The sequence below is a fragment of the Vigna radiata genome, chromosome 3 (genome assembly GCF_000741045.1).
Source record: "Vigna radiata var. radiata cultivar VC1973A chromosome 3, Vradiata_ver6, whole genome shotgun sequence".
In the NCBI taxonomy this organism is placed as follows: domain Eukaryota; kingdom Viridiplantae; phylum Streptophyta; class Magnoliopsida; order Fabales; family Fabaceae; genus Vigna; species Vigna radiata.
Window position 1 is genome coordinate 11779256 of NC_028353.1, and position 24805 is coordinate 11804060.

General features: G+C 36.0%; 1 protein-coding gene across 8 annotated transcripts; it reads left to right on the top strand.

Annotated features, from left to right (window-relative positions):
* Positions 1-4809: 4809 nt before the first annotated feature.
* On the top strand, positions 4810-24752 carry LOC106757592. 8 transcript variants are annotated; one of them, XM_022779464.1, is made up of 10 exons: positions 4810-5072; positions 8216-8605; positions 8791-11387; positions 11522-11646; positions 12346-14064; positions 14292-14340; positions 14430-14677; positions 15657-15758; positions 21105-21318; positions 24414-24752. In XM_022779464.1, the coding sequence occupies exons 2-10, from the start codon at positions 8413-8415 to the stop codon at positions 24432-24434; spliced, it is 5268 nt and encodes a 1755-aa protein (XP_022635185.1). In that variant the 5' UTR covers positions 4810-5072; positions 8216-8412; the 3' UTR covers positions 24435-24752. The 8 variants fall into 8 exon arrangements, with proteins under 8 accessions (XP_022635185.1, XP_022635182.1, XP_022635181.1 ...); XM_022779461.1 differs by lacking the exon at positions 24414-24752 and adding an exon at positions 21737-21853 and having other exon boundaries at positions 4810-5076; XM_022779460.1 differs by lacking the exon at positions 24414-24752 and adding an exon at positions 21737-21853.
* The last annotated feature ends 53 nt before the right edge of the window (positions 24753-24805 follow it).

The window sequence follows — 24805 nt, forward strand, 5'->3', positions numbered from 1 at the left end:
GTGATTCTTGAGGTGTTGAGAAATATTTTTAAAATTTAGACTTGAAATTGAATGCCTGATGGATGCTTGTATATATGAATAATACTTAGTTCGTTAGTAATCTTAGACTATTAAATTCGGTGCATGGTTGCTTGTTGAGGATTCAAGGAATTGAAACTTGATAAGTTATCACTGGCTTAAAGTCACCAGGATAGGATTTGAGTATCTTTTTGAGTTGATTTTGACTTGAAAATGGAATTGAAATGTTTGTGAATGCATTAGAGTGAAGTGAATGAACTCAAGTCTTAATAAATTGTAAATTTGATAAAAATACAAAAAAGGTTTCTTGTGTTTTTGTTATCTTTATGTCTAGTTGAGTTATGAATTGTGAAATTCATCAAGTGTTACACAAGTTCATTGGGGAGAACGATATTTATCACTTACTACGCTGCGACCGATGCACTTGTCATTAGTTTTGTAGCCAAACACAACTTTTCAGTGATCCATTTCAACATTATTTTGACATTGGCCTAACATTCCAACAACAAAATTGATATATGACTGAGTACAATTTTGAGCATACATCAAACTCTCAACCATTGACACATAAGGAATGGATTCCATGACCTTTCGTTCCAAATCATTCTTGGGACATTGCATTTGGCTAAACTTAGGACATTCCAAAACAAAGGTTATAAATTAAATTTCAATCAAAATTGCAACTTTCAAATTAATGCATGTTTCGCTTCATCCAAGTGAAACTATCAATAACATATAATTCATAACACAAAACATTATAGCATGTGTGTTAATGAATGCACTTTTCAAATTGGAATTAATAAAAAATTTTGTTCATGAAACAAAAGTAACATGCTTGGCAAAGGAGCATGGGTTGTAGGATGCATTCTTTTCATTTAAAAAACATTTGGAAAGATGAGATAAATGTTTACTTTTGTAACACTGAAAACATTTCAATTCACATGATTGCATGAACCTAATCCAATAACATCCATCATTGCACAACCAATTAAAATAAAACATAACTCATGCATCCAATGCAAATAAACACATTTCATTAAATGAAAAGTCTAAAGTCTAGGCATAAAAGTTATTGCCTTTTGCTTTCTCATAAATAACTTTGTAATCAAAACACTTAATATCAATAAAGTGTGTAACAAAAAAAAAACACGAGTTCCAATTCACATAATACGAAAATTAAAATTACAACCTCCATTTTCAAGTTTAGGCATAAAAGTTATTGCCTTTTGTTTTCTCATAAATAACTTTGTAATTAAAACACTCAATATCAATAAAGTGTGTAACAAGGAAAAAACATGAGTTCCAATTCACATAATACGAAAATTACAATTGAGACCTCCATTTTCAACTCATGTGAGGGAGGATTCAGTTTTCATTCAAAGCCAATTAAATGCAATTAATAGCGTAATCAATCACTAAATTTTATTGTAAGCATCAGAAATCTTAAAATCCTTAAATTTCATAACTTCAAATTAGAGATTTTATAATTGGAAAAAAGTACCATTTATGGAGAATCATAAAATCAAGAAACCTAATTATGATATCACATGTAACCAATTTTAAATTTCAATTTCTGAAATCATTTAGTATCATAAATTATATGGTTCTCACAAATTCTCATACACATAAATACGAAGGAACAAATAACTTTTGTGGATCCATGACAAAACTCTTGTAATCAATATATATTTTTCTTTTACTTCTCTTAGATGACTTTTTGATGATGTAAAAATTACTTAAATAAGAAGTCTCCTTATTTTAAAGTCATTGTTTATCTTTCTTTTTAAGAAGATAATCGTTTTACAAAAGTAAATTTGTTTATCTTTTATCATATTTTACAAACTTTAATCAAATACCAAAACACTTTTTTTAAAGTGAGAATGGAAAAATTAATTTTAATAACTCTAAAATAATATTTATAACCTATATTTATATTTTAATAATTATCACATTAAAATCTTTATATCAAAATTATTTTTTAAATTATTTAAATAAAATATTAAATTTATATAATTTAACAATGTCTCAAAAAAATTAAAGACTTTGGAAATTACTTTACACACGATTTGTTAGAAAATCAAAGATTTTGAAAATTACTTTCCACACAATTTGTTAGAAAATGAAAGACTTTTAAAATTACTTTCCACACAATATGTCAGAAAATTAATCTCTTATAGAAGAAGTCATCCACAAATTCAAATGGTAATAAGAATAAAGTGCAATGAACATTTTCTTTGAGGGAGGATTCAAGAGAAAAATATAAATTTTAGATTAAAATTCCTACTCAGTGTGATTTTCAAGTTGAGTGACACTAAGGGTGTGTTCTTTTGGATGAATTTGTGGGAGATGATCTGGGAGAGATGATTTAAATGGATTTGAAGATAATTTTTTTGTTGTTTTTTTGAATAGATTTGTGGGTAATTGAGGGTGAGAGTGGATTTGAGGGTAAAGTTTGTGAGAATTAGTGTAGGATTTGATTGATGTGACAGATTTTTAAAATTAGTTTAATTGGTAAAAGTTGAAGATTACCAAAATACCCCTAGTTATTAAAGTAATATAAAATATTATTTTTGAATGTTATATTTAAATGTATAAATGTTATTAAAGAGAGGAAATTAATTAATAATAATTAAGAGTAATTTTTAAATATTATAAAAATTATAAAGGAGTAAAAAGACATTATTTTTAAATGTAATATTGGTTTGTAATTGAAAATATTCGATAAGGTGGATCCGGATACGCCAAGTCTAGATCCGGATACGTTTGCAATTGAAAATATTTGAGAAGTTGGATCCGGATACGCAAATCTTGTATCCGGATACGTCTCCTTTGTAAGTCTTTCACTGTGGTGGAACCGGATACCCTCTTATTCGAACCAGATAACGTGTTTCTTCACCTCTTCATTCTTCCACATGTGCCTCCACTCCGTCATCATCATGAACACCGTGCACGACTGTCTTCCTCCTCCCGTGCATCAACTCCGTTCTTGGTCCTCCCATGCACGCGACAATGTGCATCATCAACACAGTCCTTTCGTTGGAATTTAATTTTTCGTAGAGGGGCACATGAGTCATTTTATACTAAATCAGTGCATATCCTCTCAAATTAGGGAGATGAGTTCAACAGTGATATTATGCAAATCAGCTGATTCTTTTCTTTGCAAATCAGCGTAAATCAATGCAAAAGAACAAACCCCATCTCGCAAATCCATCCTCTCATATCGTCGTGAACAGTTTTTTTTTTCTTCAAAGGAACAGAGTGTAAACAGGCTTGGTCATCCTTTTCTTACCTTTTTTTTTTAACCCATAAAGCTTCAAGAACATTTTCCAATTCATAGCCACACCACTTATCTCTATTTGGAATTATAATAACCAAATTAAGTCATATGTTTGAGCAGAAAAACAAAAAACTTATAATTTATACAAGCTGAAATATATAAAACAAACTATATAAATATATTGTTTTATTATAACATAAATATTCTGTCTCATCATCTTTCTACTCTCACCTTTTGATATGATAGGTTATTGTACATTTTCGTGGTTTTTATTTATGTACTCATCAGTACAAATGCATTGTTGAAGTGGTGTCTCATATGCATAACACATTTATCTTCAAGCCCTTTTGTTTTGGATGCATCTTATAAATGACTTAGAAGTACACAAAATTTGATAATTTCATAACTTTATATAATGATAGATTACCTTTTCATATGATAGATAAAGTGATTCACAACTTAATATTATTTGTTATGATTAGAATATATAAGATGAACAAATCTGACCAAAATTGTACTAAGATCATTATTGTCAATTATAGATTATTAAGAATACATCCATCCAACTAATTTTTTCCAAAAATAACGACATTATTGCTTTTATTTTAACACAAAAATGTAAATTTTCCTTTTAACTTTTCTTAAAAATTTTCTAAACATATTATACATTTTATAATAAATGAGACTTAACTTAATCAGACATATGACTACTTTATCATCAAAGTAAAATTTAATGTCTAATTTAAGGACTGTTATTATATTACAATATAAAATAACAATATTTATAACATGAAATATTAGGATGTAAATACATTGTAATGATTAATTTTTATTTTTAACAAATAAGACAATTATTTTTCATTAAAGTTAGAACATGTCAGGTGGTTTAGTTTTATATATTTTTTTTCAATTTCTGTTTGCTTCTACAATTTTTTTAAGAAAAATATTAGAATAAGTTTAGTTGATTTGTAAACTCAAATAAACACAACTAATATTTTATTATTCAGTTTTAAAATTTGAATAATTTTTAAACTTTTTAAATCGGTTATTAACAAGTCAAAATATTACAAATTAGCTTTTCTAGCATGCTACATGATAACTCATGTTTGAATTAGTTAAGAGTATATAATTTAATTTGTTTATTACCATTGAAAGTTCAGATAGTGTGACATTGAATATTCATATTTGTGAAAATGATAAAATATAATTTGAATGATTATGTGAAAAAAAAAAAACATATTTTAGTTCTTTCTTTATTTATGTAATGCACTAGATATTAAAATTTAATTTTAAATAGAATAATAGTAGAAAAGTGAAAAAATAATTATATTCAAGGATAATTGTGGATAAATATTGTGTAAGAAATTCATGTAACTTAAACTGAGAAAGTAAAAAACAAAGAATAGTTGAAGAAAAAAGTTGAAATGGGTCCTATTGTGCCACCTGTCGCCAGTCAATTGGATAGCTACCCGAATTTCCATTTACCCAGTTTACCCCCAACAAGTCTTCTCACACCCTCTTCCGTTTTGAAACGCTTCCCGAATTGCGAGAAACGGCCCAGCCTCGGATCCGAAGCACCCAGCTTCTCTCTCCGAACCTGCCCTTCTCTTGTTCTTTGAAAATTTCACTCACTATTTCGATCACTCCTTTTTATCTGTCCGAGCAAGAACGACACCAACGCATCCCTCTCCTCGGTGCTACTGCTCCTGCAAACCCTAGACGTTCGCTTTCGAGGATTAGCTCGGTGCTTCAATGGAGCTTCTCAATGTCACTGTGAGTAGGTGCCCTCTCTTTCTATCTCTAGAAACCCTAGCTACCTATTTTTTCTCAATAGAAATTGAAAAGTATGAAAAAAAGACAGAGCGAATCTATGCGTGCTTGTGCAATCTCCAAACCTCATTCAGCTAAGCTTAGATTCGAATGCTGCTTTGGAAATGGAATTGTTTGGAAATGGAATTGTGCACTTGCTTCCGATCTTGCGTGTTATTGCGCGAATGTAGCCTTTTCTTCTGTGGTTTCAGCTCAGCTGGTGTAGCAGCTCAGCTGGTGTAGCAGCTCACGGAAGAATTTTAAATTTGTAATTCACCATCTTTTTGGTGTTTTACTCGTTCTGTATTGAGGAGAGCTGGAAGGAAAGAAATGAAATTAAAATCGATTTTGATGACTTGTTTGGTTAGATTTTAGCTTTGGCGCATGGTCCTTCATTGCTTCTTGTTTTGCTACTTCCAATTCTTGGCATCGCTTGGAAGTCTATCTGTAGATAAGGTTCTGTTTGGATAGGAGTTCTGATGACACTGTACAGTTTGATCTTTCTTTTAGGTTCTGTGATGATGACTTTTCTTCTAATGCCTAATTTATAGAGTTTGACAATTGGGTAGAATATTTATTGGGTACTTTCTGTTAAGGTAGGAGCAAAAGAGAGAAGCAATGCCACACCAAATAGAAACAGAGGAAAAAGAGAGAGGAGAGAAACAAGAACAGCTTTACAGAAACTTGGAACCTGGTGGGAACCAAAAAGAATATACTAAGATAAGATAGAAAGAGAGATATACAATTGTGTATTTTCTATATCAGTTTGACAACCAACAATTCCTATTTATAGTTATTAGTTACTATTGTATGGTTCTATACAGGGTCTCCCCTGACAGTGTTAACAATGTTATAAAGTTGCCCCCACTCAATTGGAGAATTTGAAATAACAAATTTAGAGTCTGATGCTTTAGTATCTCTACTTGCATTACTCTTTCGTTTTTTTCTGGACTTCTGCTATATTGGTGGTACAACTTAAGAAATAGGGTTAGAAGGTCTTTGAATACAATAATGGTGCAATTTTGGTCATTTGGTCTAATTGTTTGGTTCACTGTTTTCTTTCTAATTGAGAGTGGGTTGACGATTATGTCAATGATGGCACAAAATGATTGCATGGAGTTAATAAAAAGTTTAGATGATTATTCTACATGTATTGAGTTTTTGGTTTGGCATAGCATCAAAATTAGTCAGCAGATGTGGACAAGTTAAGTCATTTTGCTGATTTGTGACCTTAGTGCTCCCTGTAATCATTAGCATCCTTAGATAAAATGAACGAAACACACAACTATATGTAAAACTACTTGATATGGCCTTTTTTTTTTTAAACACATGAGAAAAATGATGGATTTAGAACATTATTCAATTTTGGATATTCTAATGATTTTATATATATGACCATGGATGGTTAAGATTAAAACATTAACTCATCTAAACTGTATAAAATTTACGTATGTAGATTACATCTAGTTAATATAGGGTTAGTTGTCAAAATAGGTTTTCTGCTTAAAATCCTATACCTTTGGATGCCATACAAATTATTTAAGTATGAACAGAGATGATGGATACTTTTAGTAAATGTCTTATTCATATCTGCTGTTCATTTGTGTGTGTACATGCAGTATAAAAAGGAGAAATTTGGAGATCATGGCTGATTTAATGTTTTTGGATACTCCTTGAGGACTGTTAACTGGTTATGTGTTTGCAATGGGTTGCAGCTTTGATTTTCTATTTGCAGAACAGCTGCCTAGTAGTATGGTGGCACGAATGTGATATATATATATATATATATATATATATATATATGGTTATTGGTCATCCACACAAGATTTTTTCCACAATCTTTTTATGTTTATTTTGCTTAGCAAATGTCAAATATTATAAAATCTTTGTCAATTATAAATTCTTCTTTAATTTAGACTATATGTGTAACGGGTACTTAAATTCTATATTGTTCTGTTTACATGAATCTAGTCCAATTTTGAACACTTATTCAGTATATTATTAAAAATTGTGGATGATTTTTAATTGTTTCTAAATGGATCAAAACTCTATGATAAGTAAAGTTCTATAAATTGGACACATGCTCTACGCCATTAGTCATTAAGCCTACTCTCATCCTCATTATATGTCACAATAGTATAGAGGACAACAGTTTTGGGAGGTTGATTTCTTTTAGCTTTTTCATTTATTTCATAACTTTTCGTTCTGTTTAGTAAACTAGAATTATCATTTGATATAAAAATCTAATTAATCCTTTGCCTTCTTTGTTCTAGGTATTTTTGGCATTTTATTTTTATCCCGTAATTTTTGTTTCAATTTGAAAGGGGAATGACTTTCTTTATGTTTTTGTAATTAGATGTTTTTTTTTTTTGTGTGTTTAAATGATGCTTAAATAGTTAGGTTTTATTCTTGGATTAGTTAGTTGTCTTGAACAAATAATGCTTCATCGTCTGCTATTAACTGCATTATAATTTATATGTTTAAATGTCTTTTACATACAAGAAAAGGCATTTCTCACACAATCCTTTACATGCAATTTTGTTCGACCACTGTTAATACAAATATATATTTTCTTTCACTATCTTTTAATATTTTTTAATATATATATATATATATATATATATATATATATATATATATATATATATATATATATAAACTGTTTTAAGGATAGTTGGTTGAGGGAATAGCATGGATTAGTTTGATTAACTCAATAACCACACCCATTTCCAAATATAAATCAGAGGCTGCTAACAGGGTGTGCAAATTCGAAACATTTCCTTTGGAAAGCTAATTTTGCGTTTAATATTACTGGCTATGCTTGCTAGGTGTCACTGTTATGTATAATCCTTGGTACTCTTTATTGTGTATTTGACTAAAAGAGAGAGAGGCATAGGCTGAATCCTTAATGCCTATAGAGCACATAGGGTTATGCATTTATAAATAAGAAAATACAAAGACATGGGCCTAAGCTCATTACGTTTAACATAATGCTTTAAAGAGCTTTGGTTAAAAGGCCCCAAGTATGACATGTATGTTATTTTTAACCTGTCACATTTCTGTGCAATTATTCTGGTTGTTAATTTACTCCATATGATCTTTTACCTGCAGGAATGTTTTAATAATTTCAAGGGTTAAATGGTAGTTTCTCAGAGGTGTGTTTTTGGACAGCATCATACATACTTGGAGAAACTTTTCTTGATCTTCCTGCTATGTAGTTTTTCAAATATTTTAAACTTTTTCCCTTGATCAATTATAGACCTTCATATAAATAGTTGTGTGCTGAAAATTTGTGGGCTGGGTTATCTATGCCTGGAAACGAAGTAGGAGACAGGGTCCATAATTTTTTTGGTCAAGAGAACTTGTCCGAGGGACAATATCATTCTCAAGCGGTTGATGGGAACTGGCCAGGACTAAGCAACAATTTGTGGGCTGGTACCCAGAGACCGATTGGTGTGCCTTTTGTTTCCAATTTGAAGAATTTTAATCAACAACAATCAGGTAAAGGTTCAACGAATGTGGACTTCTCAAATTGTTTGATGATGATATTTTATCCATTTGCATTATTCATTTTCGTATGATTTCGTTGGTTTTAAATAAGTAATCTGTTGTGTTGGAATATTTTCCTTGTGTTTTTGAGGTTGTCTTTATTGAATACTAATCAATCTATCTTTCCTGGAACAAAGATCCTGAGCAGGGGGACACAAGCTCTCCACATTTGCGACATGGTTTGAACCTTTCACAGACTAGTTTTAGGCATGAGTCTGGCAGAAATTTGTTGCCAAACCAGCAATCAGCTGTGAATGGCTATATGCAGGGACAACAGGTCTTTCAGACCAGGCAGAATGAAGCAAACATTTTAGGAATGGAAACAGAATCTGATTGGCATAGTCTGTCAAGAGGAATTCCAGTGCTGGAGTCCCAAGGGAGTGGTCTTGAACTCTACAAGAAAAACTTGGCTAGGAATGATGCTACTGAATCTCCAGTCAATTTTGATTTTTTTGGAGGTCAACAGCAAATGAGTGGACGACATAGTGCAATGCTTCAACCTTTACCTAGACAGCAGTCAGGAATAACTGAAATGCATTTATTACAGCAGCAAGCAGTATTTAACCAGATGCATGAATTTCAGAGGCAACAACAATTTCACCAAATAGAAGCGAAGCAACAGAATTCTATGACTCCTACTTCCTCCATTTCAAAACAGGCAGTTGGAAGCCATTCTGCATCTCTCAGTGGCATTCCCATTAATGAGACATCTAAGCTTATATGGCAGCCTGAAGTATTATCAACTAATGCTAATTGGCTCCAGCATGGTGCCTCTCCAGTTCTTCATGGGGCCTCAAATGGACTTATGTTATCCCCTGAACAAGGACAGGCATTGCGTCTGATGGGTCTGGCTCCTAATCAGGGTGACCAGTCCCTTTATGGGGTTCCAATTTCTGGTTCAAGGGGCACTCCTAACCTGTATTCTCATGTTCAAGCAGATAAGCCTGCAGCGCCTCAGCTTTCCATACCACACCAGTATTCTCATGTTCATGGGGACAAACCTGCACTGCAGCACATATCAGCTGGTGATAGTTCATTTTCTCCTCATCAGTATGCTGCATTTTCAGACCAAATTAACACAAATGATGGGACTTCAGTTTCAAGGCCAGATCTTCAGGGGAAGAGTATGTTTGGTTCTACTTCTAGTGGTATAAGTAGTGGACTGAATATGGAGAATTTGCAGCAAATGAATTCTGAGCAAAGAATTGTTCCAATGCGAGATTTTCATGGGAGACAAGAACTTGGGGGATCTGTGGAAATGTCACAGGACAAAATGCTAGAGCAGACTCCTATTTTGCAGAATGTGGCTACCTTAGATCCAACTGAAGAGAAGATTTTGTTTGGTTCAGATGACAGCCTGTGGGATGGATTTGGTAGGAATTCAGGTGCTTTCAATATGCTAGATAGTACAGATAGCTTTAGTGGGTTTCCATCTGTTCAGAGTGGGAGTTGGAGTGCACTTATGCAGTCTGCTGTAGCAGAATCTTCTAGTGGTGACATAGGCAAACAAGAGGAGTCTAGTGGTCTGAGTTTCCAGAATACAGGACGGTCATATGGAAATGAGCGACCTCCAACTATTGATGGAAGCAAAGGACAATCTGTTTGGAGTGACAATAACGTGCCATCTGCATCCAATATAAATTCAAGACCTTTCCTACGGCCTGATGATGTTAATAGGCCAAATGCTGCTGAAAATTATTCTGGTGTTTCTGGGTTTCATCAGTCAGGTTCTGATACTTTGCATGAACAGCATAACAGGTTGCAGAGTAACTCTTCGAGATCAATGCCACAATTTTTAGATAGAGGCAAATGGTTAGATTGCAGTCCTCAGCAAAAACAACTTGCAGAAGGGGGTCATATGTACGGAAATGCTGCTAACTCTTCAGGTTTGGAGAAAAACCAACAAACCATATTGTTTGGAAATGGTAGTGGTGATCCTTTCAATAAATCCAATGGATGGGATATTGTGAAATCACCACCATTCAACAGGAGTTCAAATTTTAAAGTCCATGAGAATGAAAACTCATCACAGCCCCATCATGAGAAAGCTGTGCATGAGGAGATGGGCCAAGTTCCTGCTATATGGGAACGTGATTCTGATGCTAATTCATCTGTTGGAATGGAACATGTGAAATCTGCAGGTAATATGCAGGTTTGTGGGGAGGAATTTGGCACCAATGGTATTTCTGAATTGCCAAATTCTGGCACTGCATGGTTCAGCCAGCATATCAACAAGCAGCTTCCTAATGTTGATGTATGGAGGGATGCAGAGTCAGCAGGGAGCTATAGAAGAAATGAGATTTCAGGAAAGTATAAGCATCATATGAATAAGAACCCATTAGTTTTGGAATCATCAAAGAATGGAAAGGTAGAAGGTGAGACACATGATTTAGAGGACTCTAACAAAAAGGAAAAATCAGCAGATAGTCTTGGCTCTAATCCTTCCCATCCTAGAGCTGGTGGTATGAGAGAAAATAGTAGTTTTGATGGCAATGATTTGCATAGTCCAAAGTTATCTGGTCAGGGTAATCGAAGACCTCTTGTGACTCGTAAATTTCAGTATCACCCAATGGGGGATCTGGGTGTTGAAATGGAACCTTATGGAAACAAGCGTGCCATAAATTCACAGCCTATGGCCCATCAGCCCTTTGGAGGGCTTAAAGGTCGGGACCAAAGCTATCTTGGACAGTCAAATTATGGTCATTCTGACAGGAATTATAATGAAATAAATAAGGTACTTTGTTAGTTACCTTGTTATATACTTTTATTCTTGTCCCTATTTTCTTAAAATTTCCTGTCTCGAAAAATCTTGAGTCAATTGTATCCTGTTCCTTTAAAATATGACTGAAACACGTACCTAATTTTCAGGGTGATTCAATAAGCTTGGATACAAATGCTTCAAAAAGCATACTCCCGGGTCAAATGCCAAAAAAAATAGCCTCATTTGATAGAAGTGTTGGGAATTATGCCTCACAGAAGATTATCTTGCCCAGGTAGTTGAATGTTGAAATTTTTTTCATGATTTAGTTTACTTATATAAATTCAGTGCCTTCATGTGATATTGCTTAATTGTTATTGAAATAATCTATTCTGTGTCATGAAAGGTGACCATGGTATGGATTCTTTTTACTTTTGCATGTGGTACTTCCTGCTTAGTTATTGTTAAAATTATTTGCTTGGTGGGATAATGTACCTGATTTCTTAAGTCATGTAATTCTTTAAAGATAGATTTTATTTGCCACGTTGTAGGTTTTCTTGGTGGCTTTTGGCCTATTCCCCCCCTTTTGCTTGTGTGACTGTTTTAGTTGTTTTTATGGTACTTGGAGTGCTGCAAATGATTGTTGTTATTTGGCAACATAGGGATGCAAATAATAATGATGATTTACCACTTCCATCTTTTGGTAAAAAATTCTGCTTGCTGTTGTGAAGGGTAACCGTGACATGCATTTGTTTTACATTTGCATGTGCTAAACTTGAGGTCTAATTGGTGCTGATACCTGTTTTTCATTTCCTTTCTTTCCTTCACTTACTATATACTATTGCATGACTGAGATGACCTTAGATAAACTGTTTACCTCAATTTCTTAAAACTATTATAGTCAAAATATTCTGGATGTTCGGTAAAGTGGACCAATCAAGGGTCGTGGAATTGCAAGAAACACTAGTCTTTCTAACTGCCATTTATTTTTCAGGGGGCCTGAAACTGAATCTTCTGATGGGTTGGTTGCACATCATCAGCAGAATCAAAGTCTTTTGTCGCAGGGCTTTGGTCTACAATTGGCTCCTCCTACTCAAAGGCTTCCTGTGGTACCTTCTCGTAGCTCAATAGAGAAAGATCACACTGCACCACACATGTCTGAGACGAGGGATAAGGACCAAACATGGTTAGGTACTGATCAGACTTTTACTTCTCGAGATCCATCTCATGGGGAGCTTAGGAGTAATATTTCTAGTGCACAAGGAAATTTTTTTGATAAGGCCTCACAATATGATGTGCTGGGAAGCATTCCACAGGCTTTTACATCTGGCTTTCCTTTCTCCAGGGTCCATTCTCATAATCAGAGTTTGGCAAATTTTAGTGGACAAGTAGCAAATACTCAATCTGCCAATGTAACTTTCACTGCTTCCGTGAATCATACTGATGAATACTTTGAAAAAGCTCAAACTAGTCAATCTGAGTTGGCTTCTGCTCAGGATATGTCCCAGCTGAATGGTTTAGACCAAGATCATCCGAGAGATCCTGGCAACCAAATTTTGACAGCTGAGGCTGACACTCAATCTTCTGTTACTTTCAGTGCATCTCAACATGGCACTGTTTCAAAAGTTACACACAATGCATGGACATGTTTTTCTAGCAAGCAGCATCCTAATGCTTCGAGGTTTCTATCCCCACCCCAACAAATTAATGATCATGAAATGATCACTGGCTCACAAAATCCAGTTGATGAGGGTTTTGAGAAAGATTTTAATGTTGTCTCTGATACTGATCCTTGTGCTGCTTACTCCAACAGTTTGGTTAAAGATATTTCTGTGCAGCAGACATTACCTGAGAATGATATTACTACTGAAGAGGCTGCAGGTGCATCACACCTGAAGGAACCTGTTGGGAAACATACATTTGATGCAACTCAACCTAGCCCAGCTGCTACTCCCAGAGATATTGAGGCTTTTGGTCGATCATTAAGAGCAAATATTGTTTTGAATCATAATATCTCATTGTTGGATCAAGTTCAACCCACAAGAAACGGAGAGGTTGATCCTAGTAATCGGGATGTGAAGAGATTGAAAGTATCTGATAATGTGGTGGACAAACAGCTGGTAGATTCCAAATGTGGGCAACAAATGTCACATGGATATGATAATGTGGTCAAAGATGGTACAGGTAATAATTCCATGCTATCACCAAATCCTAATATGCTCAGCTTTTCGACAAAGCCCCTTGACGGACAGGACACTAATGCATCTTCTCAAGAGGAGGTTGGTTATGGTAAAAAAACTGAGGTTGCTGACAGTAATAAAGGAGCTTCTGTTAAAAGTGATTATTCTCTGGTAAATCCTCAGATGGCACCATCATGGTTTGAGCGATATGGAACTTATAAAAATGGTAAGATGTTGCCAATGTATAATGTACAGAAGATGACTGCTGCTAAGATTATAGACCAGCCTTTCGTTGTACCAAACCAATCAATAGAGCAAACTCACAATGTTAGTGAGGCTCAGCTAAGTAACCCAAGGGAAAGTCCAATGTCTCTGTCAGTTGCAAATAAGCCTGTAGACTCTCAGTTATCAACTCCTGCCATTGAGCCCGAATTGGTTTTTGTAAGGCCAAAGAAGCGAAAAACTGCCACATCTGAACTCATACCATGGCATGAAGAAATATTAGAAGGTTCTGAAAGGCTTCGAGATATTAGGTGCTTGTCAAAACTAAGTGATTTAATGTGCTAATTTTTTATTGTTGCTGTTAGAGTAGAAAAAATCATGTGTCACTGATTGATATTATGTTGTTTTAGTTGTTTTGCGGAAAAAAATGCCTAGTATTTACTTTGGTATGTGACTAATTTAGTATTGTTGTATGTTTATTAATATGTCAAGTATTTTGTTCTCCCACAATTTAAATTTCTTATCTTATTTTTGACAGTACGGCTGAGTTAGATTGGGCTCGAAGTGCAAACAGACTGATTGAGAAGGTTAGTTTACAATAAAATTAGTCTACACTCATGAATCTATAATTCTATAATTAACACGTTCACTTTACTCTGTACAATTATAATTATAGGTTGAAGGCAGTGTGGAGGTAGTTGAAGATTTGTCAGCAGTTGTGAAGTCAAAAAGAAGGCTTGTCTTGACTACACAGCTCATGCAGCAACTACTTGGCCCTCCTCCAGCTTCAGTTCTTGTAGCAGACGTGAAGTTGCATCATGAGAGTATGGTCTACTCAGTTGCCAGATTAGCATTAGGAGAAGCATGCAGTTCAATTTCATGGTCCAGATGTGATACACTTTTGGCTCCCGGCAGTAAGAACTTGTAAGTGAATCTGCCAAGCCTTGTGCATCTATGTATGCATGCCATAGTTGTTAATAACACCAAATAGTGGTGCTGTTGATTGGAGTTTGCTAGAGAAATAGAATATCATCAGTTTGAGGCAAACCATGATGGAGCAGGGGAACTACTTGAATGGATCTCAAAACCCTATTTTAACCATGAATCAGGGTCATTTAGCGCTGTTTTAGGTGATCGAATCAGGACTTGGCCCCTGAATAAGAACTGAAACTTTACTTTTTGATCACTCCTATGAAGTAGCACAGCCCACTGTTCTACTTTTTGACAAACACTTACCCATCTGTGGCAGCATTCTCTGGCTATATGTGACAGTTTTTGGCTTCCCAAACCTTTGTTCTCCGTAGTTTCTGGAAATCCCTGGACTGTAGTGGCCATTTTCTTGTGAACCTGTCTTTTCTGGCCAACCATGACCTTTGCTACCTTACTCTGTATTTATCTTGTGTTGGTCTGGTTTTTCAGTCTCTTTCCAGGCTGTTTATCTCACTGTGTTGTGGTCTCTTCCAAGCATCTCTCCTGTAGCTTTGGTTTTTAACCTTGATGAATAGTGTTGTGTGATCCATGTAGCTGAACTGACCTGCTAGGATAAGGCTTTTGTTGTGTTCAAATTGGTTTGAGTGACATCCATCCCGCTACCTGCGGTAGCATTTTTGGGATCTGTACTATTATTAAGGATTGACAACAATAATGGATGTATAAGGGATCTGTGTTTACATTGGTGTAGGTCAATCACTCGGATAACATTATACCTCCTAATTTATCCCAAATTTTACCATAGGATTGGAAGTGCGTGTTAATATAAATCATATTTGCAAGTCAAGAAAATCATTCTAATATAGTTATTGATTGATGTGATAAAGTCTTGTGCTGTTGTAAACCGATTCATTATCTACTTTACGTTCTACCTTCTATAGCAATTAACCTTTTTTATTGATGTTTTCTGTAGACTGCATGAAAAGTGTAAATCGTCTGATAAAATTGATCAGTACATTTTGAAAGTTACGGACTTTGTTGGTAGAACAAGGAAACTGGAAGACGATATATTAAGGTACTATTGTAGTATATATTTTTATGCTCTATACCCATTTTTTTTTAATTTTCTACATTGGGTGTCTGGTCTATACAAGTAGCAAACTTGATGCATGGCTTCATCTATTTATGCATGCAAATGAGCATGTGCTTTGGTATTGAAATCTTGAAGGTTGGCCTAGATTTGTCATTCTAATCCAACAGTTTTAAAGCTGGTCCATAATGGACCACCTTTCAAGGTGTTTCAGTTTAACCTTACTCCCATATATTATGCTACTAAAAAGCTATAGGGTTAAAAGATATTTAGCATAATATTGTATAATAGAGACAAATATATAATAAGCAAATGAAGACTATAAAGTATATGAAATAATATACTAAGAAGAAAGTATATAAAATAATAAGCATATGAAGACTATAAAGTATATCTAATATACTAAGAAGAAAGTATATAAAATAATAAGCATATGAAGACTATAAAGTATTATTAAGCAAACACATTGATCGTTACATAATTGAAAATGTATACGTAGTATTAGAAAGTGAGTTCTAAGCCTAACTCACCCCACAAAATCGGCTTGTAAGGTGACGTTTGCACCTCACTTATATATTATAATTTGGTCTTATCTCTAGTCGATGTGGGACTTCCAACACAACCCCTTCACGCCGAGGTATAGACATCTCGTGCGTGATAGGAGAAATTGGGTGGTCCAATATTGGTCCGACAACGGGTGGAATAGAAAGAGAAATGTCCACTTAGAACTCGTTAGGATAGGCTTTAACCATGGCTCCGATACCAATCCAGAAGACTCCCCCTGAGCAACAAAGTCGGGCGGTTGCTCCATATAAATTTCTTCATGCAAATCACCATTAAGGAAAGCATTTTTGACATCAAGTTGGTAAAGAGGCCATTGTCGAAGAGCGGTCATGGCAATGAATAGGCGAATAGAGGTCATTTTCGCCACTGGAGAAAAAGTATCACCATAATCTAAACAAAAAATCTGTGTGTAGCCTTTGGCAACCAGTCGAACCTTCAAATGATCAATTGTACCATTAGGGCCAACTTTGATAGCATACACCCACCTGCAACCAACAATAGACTTTCCAGATGGTAATTGGAAAAGCTCCCAAGTTCCACTTTTCTGTAAAGCACTTAATTCATCCAGCATGGCTTGACGCCAACCAGGATGAGTTAAGGCATCACCCACAGACTTGGGAATTGACACTAAAGAAATGGATGAGAGACATGTGTAAAAAGATGAAGATAATCTGTGGTAACTAAGAACAGTATAATGGGGGGAAGGGTTACAATTAGAGCGTATACCTTTACGGAGGACAATAGGCAGGTCAGACTCATTTGCTGGAGCCGGAGGAGACAGGAGGCGAGTCATGAGGGAGACGATTGCAGTGACTATAAACCTGAAGGGGTGGAGTTGAAGGACGATCATGTGGGAAATGAGAGTCTAAAGGATCAAAGACAATAGGAATATCAACAGTAGTAGGTGGAGGTACAGAACTAGAAGATAAATGTGAAAAATAAAACGAAGATTCATCAAAGGTGACATCAGCGGAGATAAAATGACTACTGAGGGAAGGGGAAAAACACTTATAGCCCTTTTGTGACCGTGGAAATCCTAAGAAGACAAATTTGTGAGATCTAGGAGATAACTTATCAAGACCAGGACTAAAATCATGAACAAAACATGTAGACCCAAAGACTCTAAGAGGTAATAGATGTAAAGGGTCTTGAGGAAATAAGANAGAATGAGGGATTTTGTTATCTAGGACAGAAGACGGCATGCAGTTTATGAGATAACATGTAGTGAGAACTGCATCACTCCAAAAAAATGAGGGTACTTGACCATGGATTAGAAGTGTACGAGTTGTTTCAATAAGGTGTCTATTTTTGCGCTCAGCCACCCCATTTTGTTGAGGAGTATAAGCACATGAGGTCTGGTGAATAATGCCATGAGAAGCCATAAAATGTTTAAACGGTTGAGAAAAGTATTCACGACGATTATCACTGCGTAAAGTTCGAATAGAAACCCCAAATTGTGTTTTTATTTCATTGAAAAATGATTGGAAAATAGAAAACAACTCAGAACGATTTTTCATCAAAAACAACCAAGTACATATGGAATAGTCATCAATAAACGTAACAAAATACTGAAATCCTAAAGTGGACTTAACACGACTAGGTCCCCAAACATCAGAATGAACTAATGAAAAAGGAGATGACGCTCGTTGTGAAACACTACGAAGAAAGGAACTACGAGTATGCTTTCCTAACTGACAAGACTCACACGTCAAACTTGATAACTTCGACAAACTCGGAACAAGTTGCTGCAGTTTGGCAATACTGGGATGACCTAGCTGAGCATGAAGAAGGGATGGTGACTCCATGATGACGCCAGCATGTGGAGAAGGGTGGAGAAGATATAGGCCATGAGACTCACATCCCGTGCCAATTATGTGTTTCAAACTCTGGTCCTGCAAACAAACAGAATCTTTGATAAATGAAATAACACAATTAAGGGAACAAGTTAGACGACTTATGGACCATATTAAAAAGTGGGTTTTAAGCCTAACTCATCCCACAAAACTGGCTTGTAAGGTGAGGTTTGCACCTCACTTATATATTATAATTTGGCCTTATCTCTAGTCGATGTAGGATTTCCAACACGTAGTTTGTCTATTTTCACTGTAGTGGGCATCTCGCTGCAGCGATTTTGGGGGCTCCCCTCTATTATCTGTGATAGTGACTACTATGATATTAGTTAGGAATGTTGGATCGTGGGCTGTTGCAAGTCTTCATTATATGGAGTATTTTGTTTTCTGCATGAGCTTGGGAAGGTATTCACTATAATGTATTTCATTACTATTATGAATTTTCCATGACACCTGTACATTTAGGCTTACAATTTTTTGCCACAGATCTAGCTACATAAATTTCATATCTATTTCTTTTCATGCTAATGCTTTTGTAACTTGTTACACCATGAAGTTGTTCAAAATTTCTTTAGTCCTAATCCTCCCTTCCCTTTTTCTGTTTACCTATTGAAAATTTCGTTTGTCTCATTAATGGTGGTATATCAATATCTATAACTAATGTAGCGCATGTGGAAACTTTGGCCGTCACATTTGTCCTTGTTGGAATCATTACATATAGGTATTATCATTTAGGCACTAGTCTGCAGAAGTTTAATGGTTTTACCTAGTTCTGTACCTAGTAGTCTAGGACANTCTCTTGNCCTTCTATCTCCNTATTGTATCATCTCTTTATTATTATAAATGGCAGAACATGAGAGGGATCATTAAGCCCTCAAGAATATTTCTTATCAGTTTTAAATCTCAAGTTGGTATTAGAGCCAGGTTCATCCTGCTCTGGTTTCTGTCCTCAATTGTCCACCAGCACTGTCGTTGCTGTACGCACCTGTCCGGTGCCGTTCGCCGTCGTCCGCGGCTGTCTCGCCACTGTCCGCGACTGTCTAGCCACTATCTGCAGCTGTCAACTGTAGTTTGAAGTTCTTCAACTTGGTTGCCCGTCATCTCGCATCTGCCCGCCGTTGTCCGCCTCTGTCCGCCGCCGTCCGCCGTCGTTCGCCGCCGGCCACCGTCACTGTTCCGTCCGGCGACCAATGGATCTGGTTCGCCTCTTCACGCGACAGCCAACCCCGCCGGTGGGTTCGCCTGATTCCTCCCCACGCTCCCTCACGCGCAGCTTCTTTGTGCGCTGCGAACAGGCACGTGCTGTACACGCGCCGCTGTCACCGGAAATCTGCCGCGACACCTCCATAGCTGTCGCCTGGGTCTCCTCTCCCTGTTCGGACCCTCAAAACCTGGTTCCCATCAGGTCCCGAAGCTCCCCTTGGAAAAAAACCGAGGGTTGTTTAGTTGCTCCCTGTTGCGTATTCTGTTTCTCTCGGTTTTCAGGCTCCTTTTTGGTTCCTCTCCTATTTTTATCAACAATGGTGTCTGGAAGTGTTCTTTCTTTATCTGGAAGTCCCTCAATTACTTCCGAAAAACTAAACGGAAAGAATTACCTCTCTTGGTCTGCTGCCGTGGAAATGTGGTTTCTCGGTCAAGGACATTATGACCACCTTATGGAAACAAGCAGATTTCCAATTGTGTGCCCTATTGTGGCAGTCTGTGGAACCACGACTTTTGATATCTCTTAGAGCCTTCAAAACATGTCACTCGTTTTGGAAGAAAGCTCAAAGCATTTATGCTAATGATATTCAACGTCTCTACGATACAGCTAACAAGCTTGCAAGTCTCAAAATGACAAATCATGATATGGTCTCCTTCATGACTGAAGCCCAAGCAGCTGTGGAAGAGTTGAGAATGTTCTTGGAAGAGGAATCTTCGGAAGACATCAAGAAGAAGCTTGACAAGTGCTATATGGTGATGATCCTCCGTGCTTTGCATCCAGACTTGAATCACATCAGAGACCAACTTCTGACAAGTCATGAGGTCCCAACCTTGGAAGCCTTGACCACACGTCTTCTTCGTGTTCCAGCGCCTCAATCTCAGGAAGCTCATGAAATACTAGAACCATCTGTCATGGTTGCCACACGAGGAAGAGGAGGACGTGGCACTAGAGGAGGAGGACGTGGAGGTCGGGGACGTCCAAAGTGCTCTTACTGTAAGAGGCCGGGTCACACCCAAGAAAATTGTTACTCCTTGCATGGCTTTCCTTCAAAAACAGCCAATATCTCTAAGGCTGAAACTTCCACTTCCAACTCCAAGTTCACCGAGGAAGAGTATGAAGATGTATTGTGATAACCAAGCTGCACTTCACATTGCATCAAATCCAGTATTTCATGAGAGAACTAAACATATAGAGATTGATTGTCATTTTGTTCGGGAAAAGTTATTGTCAAAAGAAATATGTACCGAGTTTGTTGGATCAAATGACCAACTCGCAGATGTGTTGACTAAGTCATTGAGGGGACCTCAGATTGAGTTTATTTGTTCCAAGCTTGGTACATACAATTTGTATGCTCCAGCTTGAGGGGGAGTGTTGGAATCATTACATAAAGGTATTATCATTTAGGCACTAGTCTGCAGAAGTTTAATGGTTTTACCTAGTTTTGTACCTAGTAGTCTAGGACAGTCTCTTGCCCTTCTATCTCCCTATTGTATCATCTCTTTATTATTATAAATGGCAGAACATGAGAGGGATCATTAAGCCCTCAAGAATATTTCTTATCAGTTTTAAATCTCAAGTGTCCTCTAAGTTAGTTGCGTGCTGCTAGTGTTACTTACTATCATTGTGTTGTATTTCATTCTAATTTAATTAATCTTTACATGACAGCTACAATTTCTTGTACTTACTTTATGTCATTTGATCTTGGTGATGCAGATTAAATAGCAAAGCCTCAATTCTAGACTTGAGGTTGGAATGTCAAGATCTGGAAAGATATTCTGTCATCAATCGATTTGCGAAGTTCCATGGGAGGGGACAAAATGATGGGGTAGAGGCCTCATCATCTTCGGATGCAAATACTAATGCTCAAAAATCGTTCCCCCTTAAATATGTTACTGCAGTTCCATTGCCTAGGAATCTCCCAGACAGGGTACAATGTCTCTCACTTTGATAATTTATTAATTCATTTTTCTATCCTTTTTGATCAACTGACTCCACAACCTCCTTCTTCTGGTCCTTTTCTTTCAACTTTTATTATTGCACTTCATCACCATAGAACCATACAACTGGCAATGTAGGGGAAGAATGGTATTTTAGATTGCCTCATCAATCGCCGGAGGCTGTAGATCTTGCAGTCTATATATTTGTATGTATGTGTAGATCTTTTCAATCTAGTTATCTTAAGATTTTCAGGTTCCAAGCCATTTGTATATAGCAAATTATATATGCAGTCTATTAAGGTTTAACCATACCATTTGGCTTGGTTTTGTCTGATTAAGCATAGGTCTTCACTTAACATTTTTGTTTTTTTCAATATCAAATCATTTTCTCTGCGCTTTCCTTTGTAGTTCTTCCCATTGCAAAACCCCTTTGACAGGGATGTTACATTCCATCAGCAAAATGTAAGTGCGTCAAAAGTTGTGGACTTGATTTACTTTTGGTATTTAATTAATATTGATTGATGACTATATACACCAATTTGCAGTTATATTAAATCTCCATTTATTACTCATATAACTTGTCTTTAAAATAATCTTGGATAAAAATTGCACTTAATTATTAATATTAGTTGATTGTGTACAGATGATTGTCTTGTGGACATCTAGTCATTGGATATATCAATTTAAACAATTAATCAAAGTGAAGAAGTTTGTTGTTTTTCAATTAAGGTTTACTTAGTTATTTTTCTGTTTTGAATAGTCCCAGTCTCACAAATATATTTTATTTCATTAAGTTTGCTATGTACTTGTGCAGCTAAGATAATGCTATGTTTACTGCAGTTTTTTCTTTTATCTTGCTGTTGTATTGTGGCTATAAAGCCATACACAAGTCATTCTCTCCTTTTGAGCGTATATTGTTTGAATTGTGTCTAGTAAGTACTATTAGAGCCCCAACTGGGCTTGTGAGAAAAGGAAGTTGCAGTCCTAAGTTTGACTTGCAAACACCAGATTTTAAACACCTGGCTTTCATGGAGATGTCAATGGATGCGTCGTTCATCCAACCAGCTATTCTGCGCTTTGATGGTCACTACGACCATTGGAATATGCTTATGGAGATCTTCTTAAGGTTGAAAGAATATTGGATCTTGGTTGAACACAGGGTATGAGGGGCCAGCAGTGGGAGCAACTGTGATAGAGGTGCAACTAAAAACCTTGTGAAAATGAAACTGAATTGAATCTTAAGGTGAGGAACTGCCTTTCCAATCAATTGACAAGCATTCTTGAAACTATATTGGAAAAAGACAGTGCTTAAGTTTAGGACTTGAAGAAGAAATTTGAAGGGAGTTCTAGGTGAAGTGCTGAGTTCGTCAACCTTTGAGATATTTTGAAATTCTGGGAATGTAGATAGGCGAGAGCATTAATGAATATTTTGCTATAGTCATGGCAGTAGCAAACAAGATGAGGGTGAGTGGAAAACAATTGAAAGATGTTTCTATTCTCGATAAAATCCTTAGATCATAGACGGAAAACTTCAATTAAGTTGTAGTCTCAATAAAATAATCTAGGATATTGATGCACTCACAATTGTTGAATTGCAAAGTTCACTCATAGTGCATGAACAAAAGTTTCATTGGAGCAATGGAGAAGAACATGGGATGAAAGTGACTGTGGGTGAGAGAAATGGAGGAAGAGGTCACAGCGTAGAGAAAATTTCAGAGGAAAAGGTCGAGAAAGATGGCCTTCTGCTTTTAATAAAGCCACTTGGAATGTTATCTATATCACCAACTTGGCCATTTTTAGTATGAGTGTCCTACATGGCACAAAGGCAAATTATATCAAGTTTGGCAGAAAAGCATGGTTTACTTCTTAGTAGAAAGATTAGACGCTTTAATCATATAAAATGTTTCAAGAATCTTGTTGAGAAGTAGATAGGTATGTATATAAAGTGTCTACACGCTGACGGGATGAATTCCATTCACAAGAGTTTCAGGTTTGTAAACAAAGTGGCATTAAAGAGAACCTTAGCAATGCTTGCACTCCATAATAGGATGGAGTGGTTGAGGTAAAGAATCGCACAATGGTGAATTTGGTTTGTTTAATGCTTTCAGAAAAGAAGATTCCCAAAACTTTGTGGCTTGAGGCAGCAAATTGGACTTTGTATGTTCTAAATAGAAGTACCACGGTAGCTGTGAAGAATGTTACTCCCGAAGAATCATGGTCCAGTGTGAAGCCTTTAGAGGACCATTTTCAAGTATTTGAAGATGCATGACACATGTTCATGTACACCGGATGGTTGGAGGACCAAGCTTGAGAACAAGAGTTTGGGTGTGTGATTTTAGGAATTAGCGAGAACATGTGTTTGGGTGTATGATCCTAAGGTGGTGACTAGTAGAGATGTAATATGAGGAAGATGAGCGATGCGAATGGGATGCAAGCTTTGGAAAACAAATATTATTAGATCTTGAATGGGGTGATGCTGAGATTAATATAGAGGAAGAACTTGAGGCAGAAATGGATGAAACACTGAGTCAATTGATGAAGGTAGCAGAGAAGATCAAACTGCATGAAATGGCAATCCTATGAATACAAAAGAGTTTAGTACAAGAGGAGCAATGGTCACACAGGTCCGCATTCTGATAAAGGACCTTGTGAGTGGTGAGGGTCTATCCAAGCAGGAATTTGAGATCAATGTGGCCTAGTTTTTGCAAATCCATTCTGAAATTACTTGAAAGCTGTGAGGAGCTCGAAGTGGAAATTAGCAATGGATTCTGAAATTGATTCCATTGACAAAATCAGACTTGGAGCCCTACTGATTTTCAGCAGGAGCCAAAACCATTGGAGTCAAATGGTATTAAAAGATAAGTTGAAAGAGCTTGGAGAAGTTGACAAGTACAAGACTCGATCAGTGACCAAAGGGTATTCACAAACTAAAGTATTTACTTAAATGGCTTGAATCAACATTTATCAGGTAAAGTGCTAATCGTAAGTATTTTGTGGATGATTTAATTTACACTAGTGGTGATGAAGGCAGATGCTAGATTTTAAGAATTCTATGATGAGAGTATTTGCCATGACTGATTTGCAGATGATGAGGTGTTTTCCTTAGAATAGAAGTGCTACAAAAATCTGAATGTATTTTCATTTGTCAAAGAAAATACACCAATGAAGTTTTATGTGTGACATCAGTTCAGCTATAGATGAAAAAAAAAAAAAAAACATATCCGCGGATTTCACCAGTAGGATATATGATGGGTATTAAATAGATATCTTAAAAAACAAAGTGTTCTATTTTCACACAATACTAATACACCAACAAAATTTTGAAGAAAATCTCTTAGAAAACAAAGTGTTCTAACCATATGATGATCCTGAAAAGTATTGTTCATCTATTAAAAATCTATATAAAATCAAAAGACACAATAAAAGAAACCTTTTTCACAAAATCTCGTTAAGATACAAAACAAATTTACACAAGCT